At 45.6% G+C, this 18145-nt stretch overlaps 1 protein-coding gene across 1 annotated transcript in view; it reads left to right on the forward strand.

The window, feature by feature from the left end:
- Nucleotides 1–18145, forward strand: part of LOC146858394 (transient receptor potential cation channel subfamily V member 1-like) — a 536776-nt gene that overhangs the window by 256472 nt on the left and 262159 nt on the right. Inside the window, 1 exon segment of the mRNA XM_085649314.1 lies at nt 15555–15697. Within this exon segment, the coding sequence (XP_085505440.1) occupies nt 15555–15697 (143 nt within the window).

Consider the following 18145-nt stretch of genomic DNA (forward strand, 5'->3'; position numbering starts at 1 on the left):
AAGGTGTTTTTAAGCCACGTGAAGTAGGTTAGCGCCACCTTATAAATATGGGGAAAGACGCTATACCACGGAGCGTCATAAAAAGTGATGCTCCAGTGGCATTAAGGGCTTGAAATATGTCCCAATGTGTTTCCTGTCTGTATTTATTCTTAAAAGTGAAAAAATACTGAAAATTGTGCTTCAATGAGTGACTTTCCATGCGGTCTGTTGTGAATTCCAAGCCAACAGATGAGTAGATAGATAGCATGGGGAGTTAGAAACTATTAAGTTACCTTTAAATATGGCATATGTTAAAATATGTTTGTAGTAAACTGCTAATATTTACCTATGCGTGTAGTGATTTGCTGTATTTGGCTACTAAATTTGCTAAAACGTGACAGACATCATGGTATGGGTGTATGTTTATCAGTTAAATAAATGTGGAAATGTACCAGTTTTGACTCCACTTATTCGTAAACGACAAAATAATAGGGTTAAATACTAATAGGATGGCCAAAAAATAAATATGGATAAATACAGATGGAAATGTTAAAAAAATAAATATCATAAAACCGGGAGCCCTATATATATTTCTCTATCAAAGAGAGAAGTGCCCCTCATAATTCAAGGGCCACATTTTTTACCATATTTAGGACAAGGATTCATTTACTGAACATCTGATTGACCCTCGTTTATGGTTTGATCATTCAATCACCAGATCATCAGTCACAGCCACCCACCTCAACTCTAAAATAAAAAGAAAATACTGATGCATGCCGCTGCAAACATGTCCTTTTCAATACTTTTACAGAAGCATTAGGTAAGACAATATCTACTGAATATAATTCAGTAGAGGAGCAGTGCCTGAGTTCAAGCTGGATAGCTCAGGCAAGGATATTCCTGTGCTTATTAAACATAAAACAACCATAAAACTCAAGAAACCAGCTCCCGGTTACAAGTTACAAATGCAAAATGTTCTAGGCTATGTCAATCAGAGATGCACTTATGTCAGAATTTAAGAAGCAACGGCTATTTATAAACAAGCAGTTACAACTATCAAGCAAGCTTTCTACTCAGGTAAGCTCCTAGAAATTGGTCTTTCAGATAATTAAAGAGCTAATAGATGACACAAGGACAACTGTGGAAATTACTCCATCACAAACCGTATGTACAGGGTTAAATAAGACATCACAGATAAGACTAAAGGCAGAGAAGGAACGCTCTCAGCAACACCCACACTCTCTTCCATTATGCCCTTTTCTGCTGCGGATCTCTGTGTGGCAATACCCAATTTAAATTATGGAACCCCTCTCACCCCATCCAATAAAACTTGAAATTATTGCAAGATACATTAATAAATCTTTTAAGAACATTGGTTAAGGCTATGCTCTAACAGGGTTATGTACCTAACCCATTTTTAAAACAGCTATATTTACTCTCAGGTCCTTAAGAAGTCAGGTGCGGACTATACCATCATGAAATATTTTCAACCCATATCTTTCTTATGGGCAGCTGCCAAACTGTTGGAGAACCATGTGGCCAAGCAATTAAGTAAACATATTCAACTCATTAATGTACTCAAACCCACTCAAGCAGGTTTGTGTCCCACCAACAGCACCAAATACGTGCTGCTGGTAGGTCTTGAAACCTCACATTTGAAGCAGACCAAGGCAGGCTCAACACACTGATATTACTTCATTTACTGGTGGCGTTTAATACCATAGACCACAGCATTCAGCAAGAGTGCCTAAAAGCAGCTTGAATTATGGCAACATCTCTGGCTGGTGTATATAATATTTGAAAGATCATATCGCTGATCATTTGGCTGGTGGTCTTTGGTGCAATCAATGTAAGTTCTCTTTGGATCCAAAGAACGGAGTCTCTCCTTGGAAGGATTTTTTTTTTTATGCAGATTTATATAGCGTGAACTCGACCCGAAGGTATTGGAGCGCTTTACATGATTAGGCATAGCGTAGAAAACTGGCACAGTAATGTTCTGGCGGCCATGAAAGGGAGTGACCACCTTAAGAAGAAAAGATGAACGTGTACGGAGTGCCAGGTTGTATGGGAAGAAGTTGGTGTACGGATGGTGGATTGGCAGAGCCTGAAGTTCACTCACCCTCTTGGCCGCTAAAATGGACACCAGGAAAAATGCCTTAATGTTCAGGAGCCACAGAGGGCATCTATGCAGGGCCTCAAAGGGGGAGCACATCAGGTAGGTGAGATCAAAATTAAGGTTCCACTCAGGCATGACAAAGGGGTCAAAGGGCAATAGGTTTTGCAGTCCCTATGAAAAACGAATCACAACTGGGGACTTAAACAGTGAGGGTTTATCTAGCAGCTGCAGAACAGCTGAGATAGCTGATAAGTAACCCTTAACAGTGCCCTAGTGTTGTAAATTGAAACGACGATGTGATTAAGCATTCACTAAAGACATTAATTCCCTTCTCTGGATCGTGTTTTCTCTGTTATGTTGACCGAAGTTCGGACTCCATTTTGTATTGTCATGCTTCCACGTGTTCCCCACGAGAAGAGTCCAACCTCTGTGTTAGTTGCTCTTGTAATCTGCCTAGTAACAGTCTATAAATAGCTCCTCTGTCCATTTAGCACATGCCCAGACTTGACCACATCTGTTATCAGTTAGCCTTGCTTGACCATGTTTTCGCGGGCTCAAGGAGTGTGTTAGCTCCGCCCACATATTGATTCAGTATCGAAAATGACCATAAATGGTAATGTTCTTCGGCCTCATGTTGTATCCACCCACTTATGAGCCCCTCTATTGTGTATAAAAGGGGACCATGTACGTAAGTTCTTTGTGCTACTCTGTGCAATACTGAAGAGTGTTGTGTGGATTGTAGGACCACCCTTAAGGGTTAATAAATGCTGTCTTTGTACTTTGCAGTTTCCGTGCCAACTTCCTTGTAGATTCCATTACAGGAGAGCGAACCCTTGTGTCCTGCGGGCCTAGCTGGGGCTTGTATTCATCAATTGGCGCCCGTCACGTGGGGCTCATCGGCGACTCGGATGCTCGAAGGACTGGTCGCGACGAAGGTGAGGAATTTGGCCGGGGACGTGATCACTGCCAGCGGCGTCTTAGCTCTGGCATCCCGAGGTTTTTCTTCCTTCCCTTCCGAGCTGACCGTCTGGGTGGCGCCGGTCCCCGACTGAGACCTCTTCTGTCGGTCTTGCCGTGAAAGCCGTTTGGGCGATTGTGGAGCTTGGCAGTTGGAATCTGGACTCTTGATTGGTAAGAACCGGTGTACGGTACTTGCTCCGAGTTTTTGAAGCCTGATCTGGCTATTTGAGTTTGATTTGTGATGACTAGTCATATTTTGTATTTGTCTTTGTGAATATATATGCGTTGCAACACATATAGGCAGGTAATGTGGAGAGATTTCTCCGGAGCTGTGTAACTTTGAACGGCGCAACGATTAAGTGCCATTTTTCTATAATATTGCATATTTTGCATTATTTCTGAGCATGCCTGCTTTCAGCGCACTACGTAAGTGGTGTTGCTGTTTTGGAAACCGGTTGAACCTCGAGGAATCTGCTCCAGCTCCCCCAGAGGGGACTCCTAATAGGGATATGTATGTGAAGCATGGTCTTTCTTCCATAATGTACAGCACAGTATGGAGGAAATATACAAAAAAAGATCCTGAGTTGCGATGGCCTTTGTATGGATCGTTTGATATACGTAAGATTGAGTATGTGGAACAGTGTATGTGTAAGCGGCGTGCTCGTCAGGATATGTTTGAGTGTGTACGGTTGTGGGTGAAGGAGGTGCGTGAGCGAGAGAAGCGCGAGAAAGCACTGTTTGATAAGGAACAACGGAAGAATGATCATGTGCGAGCCCAGGAAGCGAAGCGTCGGGAAGACAGAGAACAGACAGAGAGACAAGAGAAAGAGCGTAGGCTGCAAGTCTCGGGTCAATATGCTGTTCGGCAGCCACTTTATCCTGTCCTTAATAATCTTGATGATGATTTTTATTTACTAGATCGCTCTCCGCCTCCTTATGTTGGCGCGTCTGCCCCGCGGCCACAAGATTCTGGATCGGGTTCGAGTAAGGTAGACACGCGGTCCATGTTATCGGCCGAGCGAATGGGTGAGCTTCGACAGTTTTCCTATCGTGCATGTAAGGGCAAGTTATCCCTTGATGAGCTTCTTGGGAGCCGTGGCAGGATAGGGAAAGGTTGTATTTCTTGGGACACTTTTCTGATGAAGTGATTACTGCCTTTCGGAAATATTCCAGTGTCTTTGAACCTGCTGATGTGGTATCAGATTCTAAAGCATTGCGTAATGGTGTTTTTTCTCCCTCTAAGGCGCCTGCGGCGGTTCGACGACTGTTTGCGTTGCGGGATGAGGCAGCAGACCTTAAAGAGAAAGCGCGCCAACATCTTGAGGAGGAAAAGCGGTCGGATTCGCGTACTGGAGGCGGCCATTCATCCACCTCTCAATCAGATAAGAACGATCTAGTGCATGCTAAGCCAATGCGCGAGGCGGCGCCTTTGTATGTTTCTCCTAAAGGAGCGGGGACTAGCTCGGACATTACCTCCGCCGATGCTAAGGGATATTTTGTGTATAATTGGGTTTATACTCCGTGGCATAGAGCTGATGTTATGGCATTAAAGAATGCGCTGCCTGACCCCCGCAAGAATCCAGCGGCCTTCTACGAAGAAGTCGAGGGAGCCTTGAATTCTTGCGTTATGACTTTAGCAGATATAGATCTGTTCTTTGGCCTCATTCTACCACCGGATATGTGGCGATCTGTCCGAAAGGTAGATGATACTGTTGCCTTTAAGGCCCGGTGGTCTGAGCTTGAGGATGAGGATAGGGAGCGGAAGCCCGCGCAGAAACCGCCCCAGAATATTCTAGATCTCCCTGCTGCTATTGTGGCTAAGTTGAAGACAATTATCCCCCCTAAAAAGATTGACTGGAATATGTTAGCTGCATGTAAACAGAAAGTTGACGAGTCAGTTGCGGACTTCTTTACGCGCTTTGAGGAGACGTTTCATGATTTTAGTGGACAGTCGCTTACCGACGATACGGGACGCCACCTTTTTGCGGATAAATATGTGGCTAATCTGCTGCCGGCAGTTGCGGCCCGTCTAAAAGCGAGTGAAAGTTCTTGGTCTTCCGCTACACCGACGGCCCTCCTGACTATCGCCCAGTATTATGAGCGTCAGGAGCAAGAAGCAAAGGGCCAGGAGGAAAAGAAATCGAAAACAAAGGTGATGTTGGCACAAGTCTATGGCCCGCCTCGACGGGGTAGTAATAGAGGTAGGGGAGGATCTTATGGTCCTCCCTCGGGCCGATCTGATTTGAATAGGAACCAATGTGCGTATTGTAAGCAATCGGGTCATTGGGCTAGGGACTGCCCGGTGTTGCATGCATCGCGTCAGGGGCATACTCACGGTGGCCCGCGAGGTAGAGGGGGTTTCTCGAACTTTCGAGGGAATTCTAACGAACAGGCTCGTTTTGACTCTGCTGGGCAGCACCGAGATAGATCAAATGTTTTTGATCGCCAGCATCAGTATCAAGCGTCAGGGATTGACCGGTCGGGGTACCATGACTCTCAGCATGCATAGGAATGCGTTGGATGGGGGTTAGAATCAGTTGAGGTGCCGGTCGATCAGAAGGGCCCTTATGTATCGGCTGAGGTTTTGGGCTCTACTGATCAGTTCCTAGTGGATACAGGAGCGACACGTAGTGCGCTATCTAAGCAATTGGTTCCGGGGGCTCCCCCATCCGGCTTAATGGTCACATCGGTAGGGTTTGACGGTACACTCTCCCGAAGCCCTCTTTCACAGCCCCTCATGTTTAAGGTTGATTCTTTTTCTGCACCCTGTCCGTTTCTGCTTGCCCCGTACACACCGGACAACATTATGGGTCTTGATATGTTAAAACATTTTAGGGCCACGATCCGCTGCTCCCCTGCTGGTGTACGGGTAATATTGAACGACAATTACCCCCGATCAGAACGGATGTGTACGATGTCAGAGGATGCGCTGTTAGCTACCCTCCCTCGTGCTTTGTGGGCAACTTCGGATACTGATGTGGGACAAATGGTGATTCCACCGGTCCACATTAGCGTCCAGGAGGGGGCGGTGTTACCACGCCTCCCACAGTACCGTATTTCCCAGGAGGGGGAGGAGGCTCTTATACAGATAGTGCAGGATTTGATAGCGGCAGGGGTAGTGGAGGAAGTCCCCTATAACATTTGTAACAGTCCGATTCTTCCCATACTGAAAAAGGATACGGATGCCAGAGTTTATCGGTTTATAATTGATTTGAGAGAAGTGAACAAGATCGTGATACCTCAATACCCAGTGGTTTCCGATATCACGACGTTGCTTACCTTGGTCCCGCCTACGGCGACCATGTTCTCAGTAATTGATTTGAAGAATGCCTTCTTTTCCATTCCCATTCACCCTGATAGCCGATATCTTTTTGGGTTTACATTAAATAATAGATCTTATCGTTTCTGTAGGATTCCCCAGGGCTACACAGAAAGCCCTAGCATTTACAGTCAGGCTTTGAAACGACAATTGGATTCCTTTGTTCTGCTCGAGGGGGTCGCCCTCATTCAATATGTTGATGACATCTTGCTGGCGGCTGACACCCAAGAGTTGTGTGAAAAAAGTACGTTATCCTTACTTTCTTTTTTAGCGTCCCACAATCATAAGGTATCTAGGAAGAAATTGCAATTCTGTAGACCAAAGGTGACTTATTTGGGTCACCTTTTGTCTAAGGAGGGACGTGCACTCACACCGGATCGTATCCAAGTAATTTTGGACACACCGAGACCGTCCACACAGAAGGATGTGCGTGCATTTTTGGGCCTTGTTTCTTTTTGTAGACAGTGGATATTGGGGTTTTCGCACATAGCTAAGCCATTGTTAGCCCTCTTGACAAAGGACACGCCTATCCCAATCCCTTGGTCAGATGAGTGTGATACTGCCTTTCAGCAGCTTCGACAGGCCCTTTGTTCAGCACCAGTGTTAGGGACCCCTGATTATGCAAAACCCTTTTCGTTGTATGTGCATGAGAAAGATGGATGTGCATTGTCAGTTTTAGTGCAGATGCACGGCGATAAGCAGCGCCCTTGTGCATATTTTTCGGCTGTACTTGATCCTGTCGCCCGAGCATTACCAGGGTGTTTTCGCTCGGTTGCGGCGACAGCTGTGTCAATACGCCAAAGCGAGGGAATTGTGTTATCTCATAAGCTGTTGGTATTAGTCCCCCATGCTGTCGATGCCCTGCTCAATCAAACGAAGACGCAGCATTTGACCAGCGCCCGTTTAACGGGATATGAGTTGACGCTTTTGGCTCCTCATATTACGTTGAAAAGGTGCGTAACGTTAAACCCGGCAACATTGTTGCCATACCCCGAAACCCAGCCTGAGGCGCGGAAAGCACATGATTGTATTCTCGTGACTGAGGAACAAACAAAGGGTCGTATTGATCTCCAGGATACGCCCTTTCCAGATGTAGATGGAGAACTGTGGGTGGATGGATCCTGTCTGAAGCTACCAGATGGTACGACTTCAGCAGCATATGCAATTACCACATTACAAACGATAGTGGAGACAGCACACATACCACAGAAATCAGCTCAAGCAGCGGAACTGATAGCATTAACACGAGCATGTGAGCTCAGTACAGGACTATGTGTGAATGTTTATACAGATAGCCGCTATGCCTTCGGAGTAGCGCACGACTTCGGCCTACTCTGGAAGGAGAGAGGGTTTTTAACGTCACATGGAGTACAGATAATGCATGGAGAGTTAGTTCATAATCTTTTAACTGCACTGACATACCCAAAGAAAATTGCCATCGTTAAGTGTAGCGCCCATAGGAAAGTAGTTGATAAAGTTGGAGAAGGGAATGCGTTAGCAGACCGGGTAGCACGGGAGACTGCGATGCAGCCCGGTACTACTGCCATGTATGTAGTAAAGTCACAGGTAGAAAGATGGCATGATGCGAAGGAGGAAGTGCGAGAAATGCAAAGGATCGCTTCTGACAAAGAGCGGGAACAATGGGCTAGTGAGGGAGAATTGGATGATGAGGGTTGCTGGAGAAATAAGCAGATGGATAGATGGAAATTACCCACGGCTTTTGTACAACCTATGGTTCAGATGGCACATGGGCTAGCACATGTTGGAGCTTCCGCAATTGTGAAATTGCTTACCCAAGTCTGGGAGCATCCAGAGATTGCTAGCACAGCGAAGAGGGTGGTGCAGACTTGTATGATCTGCCTGAGGTATAACCCAGGAAAGGGTACTCGAACTCCAGCAGGAGGGTTTGTGATACCCACTGCACCCTTTGAGGTTCTGCAGATGGATTACATCCAGCTGGAGCGCTGTAATAATCTGAAGTATGTTCTAGTAGTGGTCTGCGCTTTCAGCAAATGGGTTGAAGCGTACCCTACGAAAGACAATACTGCAATGACTACTGCAAAGCTGCTGCTGAAGGAGTTTTTCCCCCGATATGGCGTTTGTAGACTTCTGTGGAGTGATAACGGCCCTCACTTTGTAGCGGATGTTATAAAGTATGTCTTGAAGGGCCTAGGCATCACCCAGAAGTTTCACGCGGTATTCCACCCTCAGTCTGCAGGCCTAGTTGAGAAGTATAATGGTACACTGAAGCTTAAGATCGCCAAAATTCAAGCTTCGACGTCTTTGACTTGGCCAGACGCTCTGCCACTGGCGTTATTGTCAATTAGATCGGTACCGCACTCTCGAACTGGCCTTACACCATATGAGATTGTCTTCGGACGCCCAATGAATATTTGGGGTCCGCCAAAACCTAAGGCTGTGCATGATGTACCTTGTGTGATGATGAGTGATTATCTGGCACAGTTAACGGATAACTTGGTTTCTATTCATCAACAGGTCCGGGAGGCGCTCCCTGATCGGTCTACCGGCGAGGGACATGGTCTCCGGCCTGGTGACCATGTCATGGTGAAAGTCTTCGACAGAACGAACAGTTTGGAGCCGAGATGGGTGGGCCCTGAGCAGGTCCTCCTCGCAACGAGGACGGCTGTGCGAGTCTCCAACAGAAAGAATTGGATCCACTCCCTGCACTGTAGGAAGGTGCCGCCCGGATTGGTGGAACCTGCCGTGCTGACCGATCAACGAGAAATCTTGGCTGCAGAGACAGGCCGTGCTGCGGAGCCAAATGCCACTGAGGAGCTCTTTCCGGACCACGCGACTCCCGGAGGAAGGCGATATCATCTTCGACCAAGGAAGTGAGTTTTCCAGTACCGGGACATACTGTCAGAACGGCCCTTGGGTTAGTGAAACGGAGAGCCGATGAGGCAAGGGGGGGGGGATCAGCCCTGCATTAGTGTAGCGACACCCGTCTTGGCCCGCTGGTGAAGAAATCAACCGCTGCCCAAGGGGAAGAGTTCTGACAGACTTTTAGTTTCAGGAAGATATTGGTTTTATTCTTTATTTTTACTTTGACATGGAGAGAAAGAAAATCCTTTGTGCATTAGGGTTCATGTTGACAGTAGCCATTGTTGGGATACCTACATGGTTCGTGGAGGATGTAACTCCCGCTCGGAAGATTCTTGTGTTGACAACTCCGGTGCCTGAGGAGCACTACTTTTATACATTACCGTATCAAGAGTTGAAGCATCGACAGTCTTACTTGAATAACACTTTCATCCAGATGCTGCATCATACCCACGTTGCTACGAATGCTACGAACTGTTGGATATGTGGGATGATGCCAGCTCATCAGAAGAAAGGAGGAACGCCATTTATACCACTTCCTTTCTCTCATAATGGCTCTTGTAGAGCATGGTATACCTTGCTTTTTGCCACTCGGAAACCGACAGTGGGACGATTGCTTTTTAGACTTAATAAAGAATGCCATCAGGACAAAAATGGGTATCCACAAGCGAATGGGACAATTTGGGAGTGGGAAGAGTACCGACCAGACAATGAATCCATTCCCTACATCTTCACGAATACAAGAGACACTGTGGGAAAGGACAAATTTGTGATTCAAGTAGCACAAGCTCAAGCGGACCTGTGTGTCCAGAGTGTGGGTTTTATCCCTGTCGGTGTTAGTGATTGCATTACTATTCTGAATATTGATGGGTTGAACAATAGTACCTTCTTAGCCTCCCATAATACGTACTTTGTGTGTGGAAATAAAGGTTATTACCGTCTGCCGGCTGGGTGGTCTGGGGTATGCTATGTATCATTTCTATTACCTCCTGTATTCCTAGCACCCGCATCTTATCATAAGGATCTGAAATTATTGAATAATGTGACTGTAAATAGGTATAAACGTACTCTATCAATTGACGACGTAGATCAGACTGATACCAGTCTGCAACAGTATATTGATTTTAACTTAGGACTGTTTTTCTTTGTTGGAGCTGCCCTGAACAGTAGGAAGATCCGAAGATTAACAAGAGTGGTAGAAGCTGTGACAAATCAGACTGCTGCTGCTCTTGGGAATCTTACGGAGGAATTGCAAATTACTAGAATTGTTGCATTGCAGAATCGTATGGTATTAGACGTTATGCTAGCTGACCGAGGAGGAGCATGTAAAATTATTGGAAGTAGCTGTTGTGTGTTTATCCCTGATCATACGCCATCAGTTTATAACGCCATCAATAAACTGCATAAAATTGCAGCTGAGATCCATACAGAAAACGGCACTTGGTCCTTTTCTGGATGGTTTTGGGCGTTAATTACTGCCTGGGGATGGAAGGTTCTAACTGGTCTCTGCATTATTGTAGTAGTTCTGTTTTCGTGCTGTATCTGTATTCAATGTGGTCCCTTGCTCTGCTCATTATGTGTATCATTTTGTATCCCTGATAAGAAAGCTATTGCCGATGTTGCTCACCAAAAACGTTTAGCTAAAGAAGTTGAAGAAATGATGACAATTGACATACATGATGATTATCCTAACAAACCGGATGTCTTCAGTAAATGCTGAAAGGGTCGTCTGTTGTAAATTGAAACGACGATGTGATTAAGCATTCACTAAAGACATTAATTCCCTTCTCTGGATCGTGTTTTCTCTGTTATGTTGACCGAAGTTCGGACTCCATTTTGTATTGTCATGCTTCCACGTGTTCCCCACGAGAAGAGTCCAACCTCTGTGTTAGTTGCTCTTGTAATCTGCCTAGTAACAGTCTATAAATAGCTCCTCTGTCCATTTAGCACATGCCCAGACTTGACCACATCTGTTATCAGTTAGCCTTGCTTGACCATGTTTTCGCGGGCTCAAGGAGTGTGTTAGCTCCGCCCACATATTGATTCAGTATCGAAAATGACCATAAATGGTAATGTTCTTCGGCCTCATGTTGTATCCACCCACTTATGAGCCCCTCTATTGTGTATAAAAGGGGACCATGTACGTAAGTTCTTTGTGCTACTCTATGCAATACTGAAGAGTGTTGTGTGGATTGTAGGACCACCCTTAAGGGTTAATAAATGCTGTCTTTGTACTTTGCAGTTTCCGTGCCAACTTCCTTGTAGATTCCATTACAGGAGAGCGAACCCTTGTGTCCTGCGGGCCTAGCTGGGGCTTGTATTCATCACTAGGCAAGATCTTGCTGGGCTAAAGAAAGAATTAACAACAAAACTTCGTCAGAGATGCAGAAAGAGGATCCACCTGGTGTGATGAACACCAAGCCAAACATGTATCTCGACTCCGGTGTAGACGGTCTGAGTGGCAGGATGCCTGACTGGCAAGATAAGCCTTCCTTCCATCTATCAAAGGGAGGCTGGTTCCGGTGTTTACAGACAACACCACCTCCTTGTGGTATTGTAACAAACAGGGTATGGTGGGGTTGTGGATTCTGTGGCAGAGTCTGTGATGTCCAGTCCACACTGAATGGTGATCTTTACTGCATCCCTGTTGTCCACCAAGGCCTGGTTGAGGATGGCACGGCCCTTCTCTGGCAGCATGGGTAGCAGCTGCAGAATGCAGTTCCACAACCCTTTGGTAGTATCAGCCCAGGAGGCATGCGTTGTTTACCGACCGCAAGGCAATAATGGTGGAAGAAAATATGGGATTTCCAAAGGTATTCTGCCTCTTTGATTCTGTATCCAGTGGAGTGGTAGGGAACACTCTCAAGTTGATCTTCGCTGTCGAGCCCTGAACCACCAGGCTCTCAGGGAAGGGTTCTGGGAATGAAAGGATGGCTTTCCAGGGGATGGTGCAGACGGGCAATCATTTGATGCACAGGAGCCCCTGTCCAAGTTTCTCCCAGGCCCCCAGGAGGATATCTGTGAGGGCTTTGTTAAAGGAGAGCAAGGGCACAAAGGAGCCCTCCCCAGGTCGAAGCACCTTACTCAAGATGTTGGTCTTGACCTCGGCAACTGGAGGTTGAGTACCTCTGCACATCACAATGGCAAAGGATGTGGTCTCCCGAAGCCTGGAGAGGACAGCATCCCAGAGTCCACCAGGAGCTTTATCAAGTGCTTGCGAATTACCTTTGGGTGCATTGACTTGCACTCAGTTTAGGCACCAGAGACAGATCAAGTGGAGATCGGACACAGACAACTGCCTGTGGCAGTCAACACTGGGTTTAAACCCTGAAGGTTTGCAGGGAACTTGTCCCTAGCACAGTGGGAGCAACACTCAAAAAGAACTAAAATAAATTAAAAAAGAAAGTTGGTGAAAAAGTGACCAGGGTCACTATTGGTCTCTGTTGGCTGTTGGTGCGGAATGAAAGGACCTGATGTCAGCGTGCTTGAGTGGCGCTTATAGGGGCACTGCAACAACACTTCTCACGTGGGCGATGCCACTGCAGAGCTGCATGACACCATTTACCAGTGTGCCCAGGTACTGCAATTTTTTCTGGATACAGTTTGACACCTGAGGAATAGTTTGAGGTGAGAAATCTGCATTTAGATAGAGTCTCTACCAGAAAAGACATCACTGAAGGTAAGTGACTTGTTCAGCAATGCTTACAACGTCCATTCATTTCTAAATTACCATTTTCTGATGCAGATACTCTCATGAGAATATTCTCACCTACGAGAGCCAACTCAAAATAGATAAAACCTCACTTCTTCATTCAACAACATTTCACCAACTTAATGAAATCCTACAATCAATAGGTTACCTCCCACACTTCAACCCTTCTTCCATCCTTAGCTGGCCCACACACTCTGTTTCCTTAAGACTCTTAAACAAGGATACCTCTGCAAATGGCAGGAAGTAAGAACTCGCAAAAACCTATAGATTTACAAAAGACCAGTCAAGACTGTTAAGGTAGCCCATGTCAGGGCCAAATCAACTTTTTTTTAGGACTAGATCACTGAAATACACATGCACTTGAAATGAAGTGTCAGTGCCATCTCCTGTTTAACCAGCCCCACACCCTCAACCCTCTCATACCTGGCAACTTGCCTTCTTGCCCACACTTCTTCCACTAAGCCCATACCTACAACCCAGACAGCAAGCACCTCCTGTGTGATCAAACCAACAAGCACCTAGCTCCCTCCTCTAAAATTAAGACCTTCCTATTTCTATAACATCTTCTATCTGACCTCCATCTACAATATTTCAAATCCGCGTGTGTCTTAGTACTACTAAAACCAATCAGGCTTACTCTGCCTCTAGTAATGGCCATTTTCCCAACTACATTTCTTTTCAAAACACTTGAATTTTCAGTTTTCAATCATCTCACTTGTTACATCTCATTCCACATTCTCCTCCATCCTCTCCAACCTGGCTTCTGAGCAAATCGTTCCCTAGACACCACCCATATGATGTTTCAAACATTATCACCTCTGCACATCATTATCGCGTATACTCATTCCTAACTCTCTGGATTGCTAAACTGCAACTCACACAGTCAACCACCCCTCTTTGATATCATCTCTTACTTCTCTTGGCATAATTTCAAGAACCTTAGACTTGCACTCATCGTAGGCGCATGCGTTGGAAAGGGCAGTGTTGGAATTAATGAGATACAGAACAGTATTAGGATTCTAAAACAGCTTTACTGAGGGAGCGAGAGACAGACAGAGGAAGAAAAAACAGCAGACACGGAGAGATAGATAAACACGAGGAAGCACGAAGGGCGATTAGGGATTCTGCATAAACGTTTCGCATTAGTATGCTATAGCTATTAGTATGCTATTAGTGGACTTTGCGCGGGGGGAAGCGGGAAGGGACCATGCACAGAGGGGAATCTACGAAAAAAGGGGCAAGCCTGGGGTTGGGTCAATCCAGTTACCTGCCGAGGGTAGGCAGGCTCCTACACTGCACGACTGGCAAGTGATACTGTCCAACTGCTGAGGCTTTTTTCAGTAGGGTCGTGTCTCAATGTTGCTAGAGGATGCTATAGCGGCTCCTTTATAAAAAAAAAATCCGAGAATCATAGTTAGCGAAGCGCTTAGGGGCATATCATCAAGACAATTATCGCCGCTGTATAGGCCGTTTTCGGACGGAAAGCGGCGATAATTGTATCGCCCTATCAGCATGGACATGCTAACACGTGTTTCCATGCCTCAACACCCTTTCCCTGAACGCCCAGCTTTGCATCTCTAATGAGATGCCAAGTGGGCGTTCCTCCCCAAAATAACTGGAGAAATGTCGCTAACCGACATTTCTCCGATTATCAAGCTGCACGCTAACATGCAGAGCGATAAGAAATGTAGCGTTAACCTTGGTTATCGCTTCTTTCCTTACGCCTGCTTTCAGGTTAACTTAGCCGTTATATCCAATGGAAGGTGGATATAATGGCTAAGTCCACCCTGCCCTATCAGCAAGGTATCGCCTGTTTTTTTGTGCGATTATCGCTGGTTTTCCAGCGATGATCGCACCTTATGTAGCTATCGCTGGTATTTTTATCGTTTTTGAGATGAGCATCTCTGATAGCGCACTATCTCAGCGATAAAATACAGCGATAGCAGGGGATAATCATCCTAGCGCTACGTGCGCTTAGCGATAATTATCGCCCCCTCTTGATGATATGCCCCTAAGTTTTTTTTAAATCATGAAGGGCCATATTATCAAGGAACGCTGATAACATTATCTGTTCTGGTGTGAACCTGGGCTTCTATGGGAATTCACACGGGCATATTATCAAGCCCATTATCGCCGCTTTAGTGGCAGTTTCCTACCGTTAAAGCGGCGATAATGTTATCGCCGTTCCTTGATAATATGGCCCGAAGTTCGGAGTCGCAAAAATGGAATGCAACTCGTATGATCAGGCCTTTTCCTCAACCTTTCCTAGAGTTTGAGGTTTCTGTGAATGATGCTGAGTTGTGGTCCTTTGTTTTACAGGTAACCAAGCTAGTGCTTTATTCTGAATAGCCACTGGGTGTCGCTGCTAAACCAATGTACGTATGTCGACCTTCACTAACTCCGTCTGAATCCGAGTTGCCAGCCGCATTCCATAAGAAAGTTTGGTGTTTTGGCCGTTAAGCCAAGCCACAGGCATTGCATAGCGCCTAACTCATTGTTTGAACACTATAAGTCGTTTTTAATCTTTGACTTCCGTTGCTTTTTGTGGTATACTTACCTTGATGCTGAATGAGACTATAGATCCAGAATTAATATGCAATTTTCTTTATGATGTTGTTTCTGCGTAGGCCGCCTGAGAAGCAACCATCTAAGGTCTACACCCGAGAAATGGTCTATAATGCAGTAGTGAAAGGTGACCCGGGAGAACTGGACGGGCTACTCGAGTATTTGCAATGTAGCATGAAGAAGCTCTCAGATGAATATTTTAAAGGTAGGCGTATACTTTCCACTGAAGGGCAAATGGGTTATGTTTTAGAGCGAAATTGAAAACAAATGTGTTTTCTCGTTATGAACTGAGGAACATGATTAAAGGATAATCTTGTCCAAATCAATATGTAGTATATTCGCTATAAGAGTTCTCCTGATAAAGAGTCAGTCCCACGTGCGTGCAACTTCAGAACAGTTGAAACGGAAGCATTATCAACAAATTAATTTAGTAAAATTGTTCTTTGTAGAATTTCATATACATTATAATGTGGGATATATATACAAAAAGGTAAAAGATAATACAGCAGCTTTTTTACAAATGACGGGCCAATTCTGTACATTGTGTTGAAGCGATGTCCCAGGTCGCCAGAGGCGTAGCTAGAGCTTGTGGCGCCCGGGGCTATCCCTCAGATTGCCGCCCCTGGGGAGGGGAGGTTGCTGGGGAAAAAGGACGGCGAGCACTTGAAAGAGGTCCGAGAGACACGTAGTATTGCCGCTAATAGTTACCTCGATCATGCAAGTTACATGCACATACATGACACGGTCCAAGGCTACACAGTTGAATACACTGGTGACTGGCAGTACAAAAGAGAACACACAGACTGCATGATCTATCTGGGGACTCAGAAAAACCGCATGTGACATCCATCAGAGAGCTGCGTGAATAATTACCTGGTAATCCCCTCAGCACAATGCAAACATGCACATACATGACACTGTTCAGGGATCCATCATCTACAGCTGACATTAAATGACCATTCATCATAGTCCCCCCATTAAAGCAGTGCACTTTGTGATCTGCATGGTACATGTTCTTTGCAGCAGGCACATTAACCCTCTGTGCTACCTTTCCAGGAGTCAACCCTTCCACTAGACAAAACTCCCGATCTCTCTCTAGGAAGAACATTAATCACCGAAGTTATCATGACATTTTTATTGTTTCTGAAAATTGCTGGAGGCCAGGAAGGAGGCAGCAAGTTTTTTTAAACCATAATATACTTGCAAACACTACGCACCCACCCAAAATAGGTACCCAGTGCGGTCACACCGTTCGCATTGCCCTAACCTGCTCAAGGTTCATGTGACCTCAGTGACAGAGTCACAGCGACTGGATCACTGTTGCTCTAGGGTGTGCTGCTTCGTAGGCCTGCCCGCAAGACTGGAGATGAACTTCAGTATGGATTGTGGTGGACAGGCCTTCAAGGTTAACCCACAATTGACACCACTAGGGTACACCTGCTTGTGCTAAGACATCAAGCCTTCTAAGGTCTAGTGGGGCCTTCTAAGGTATAGCATGGGAATGTGCTCCCTCAGTAGAGTGGTCTGGTGGACTGGTCATGAGGGCTGAACCTGGTTCCCCAGTTCCAAATTCAGCTCTGGCCATAGTGCCACATCCTCTCCCCCACTGAACACCATACTTCCCCACTGAGAGAAACTCGCACTGTCTTCAGATATAACCTAATTGTGCCCGCTATAAACACTTGAATGTGGCTCAATTCAAATTATGCACTTGATAAGAGTAATATGCTGCCTAAAAAAAAAAGTAAAAGCAACCACTCATAGGGGAATGCAAGATTAAGTAAAGCATGTGAAATGTAAGCAGAAACAACATGGTTACCTTAACGATCTCTCACTCACTATTCAGAAATCAGCGAGTGGTTTTACCTGAAAAGTTAAGGACATGACTAGAGGGCCCTGAAGGGAACCGTTTCAATGTCCATTGCTTATATCATTACAAAACGTAAGCAGTATGGTTTAAAAAGACCACATCCATAAACACAGAGCTATGGTACACATTTTGTTTTCCAATCCACCCATCAACCAGGTATTGCAGCACCTCCAGGAATGGTACACTTTCCCACCTGGGGACAACAATGCTGTTCAAAGAAAGACTAGAAAACAAAAGTAGCACTTCACTGGTAAACTCTGTAAAGTGATGCTGATGTATTTGGATGTAAATAAAACCAATCTGGCCACTTTGCAACCACTCTGTCTTGCTTTATTTAGTTATGTATTTATTTTTCATATTTAAAACCTTCTATTTCTCTCCATCCCGCTGCACTTTGGAATAGAAAAATGTCAGAAAAAGAGCATTTCTCGCAAGTGTTTTTCTTTTTTGGATCCATTTCACAGGGAAGCAACTAAATGAAAGAAGGAAAGAGAGGTTGTAAACCGTTTCTTCAAGTCACGGATTTCAGTAAGTGAGGAGCAAGACAGAAAGAGAGGGAATAATAGAAAGAGAGGGGGGGACAGCTGCCAGCACAAAAAAGAAGAGGACATTGCCGGAGTCCTATTCCTTCTCTGCCAGTCCCCGAACGTCCACAAAAGCAAGCCGAACCTTATCTGAATGCCTTTGTCCTCCCCCAAAATAGTGCCGCCTGGGGCGGACCGCCCCCACCGCCCCACCTTTGCTACGCCGGTCTCTTACCTTTCCTCTTCCTCTAAAAACTTC

The sequence above is a fragment of the Triturus cristatus genome, chromosome 3_2 (genome assembly GCF_964204655.1).
Source record: "Triturus cristatus chromosome 3_2, aTriCri1.1, whole genome shotgun sequence".
Lineage (NCBI taxonomy): Eukaryota > Metazoa > Chordata > Amphibia > Caudata > Salamandridae > Triturus > Triturus cristatus.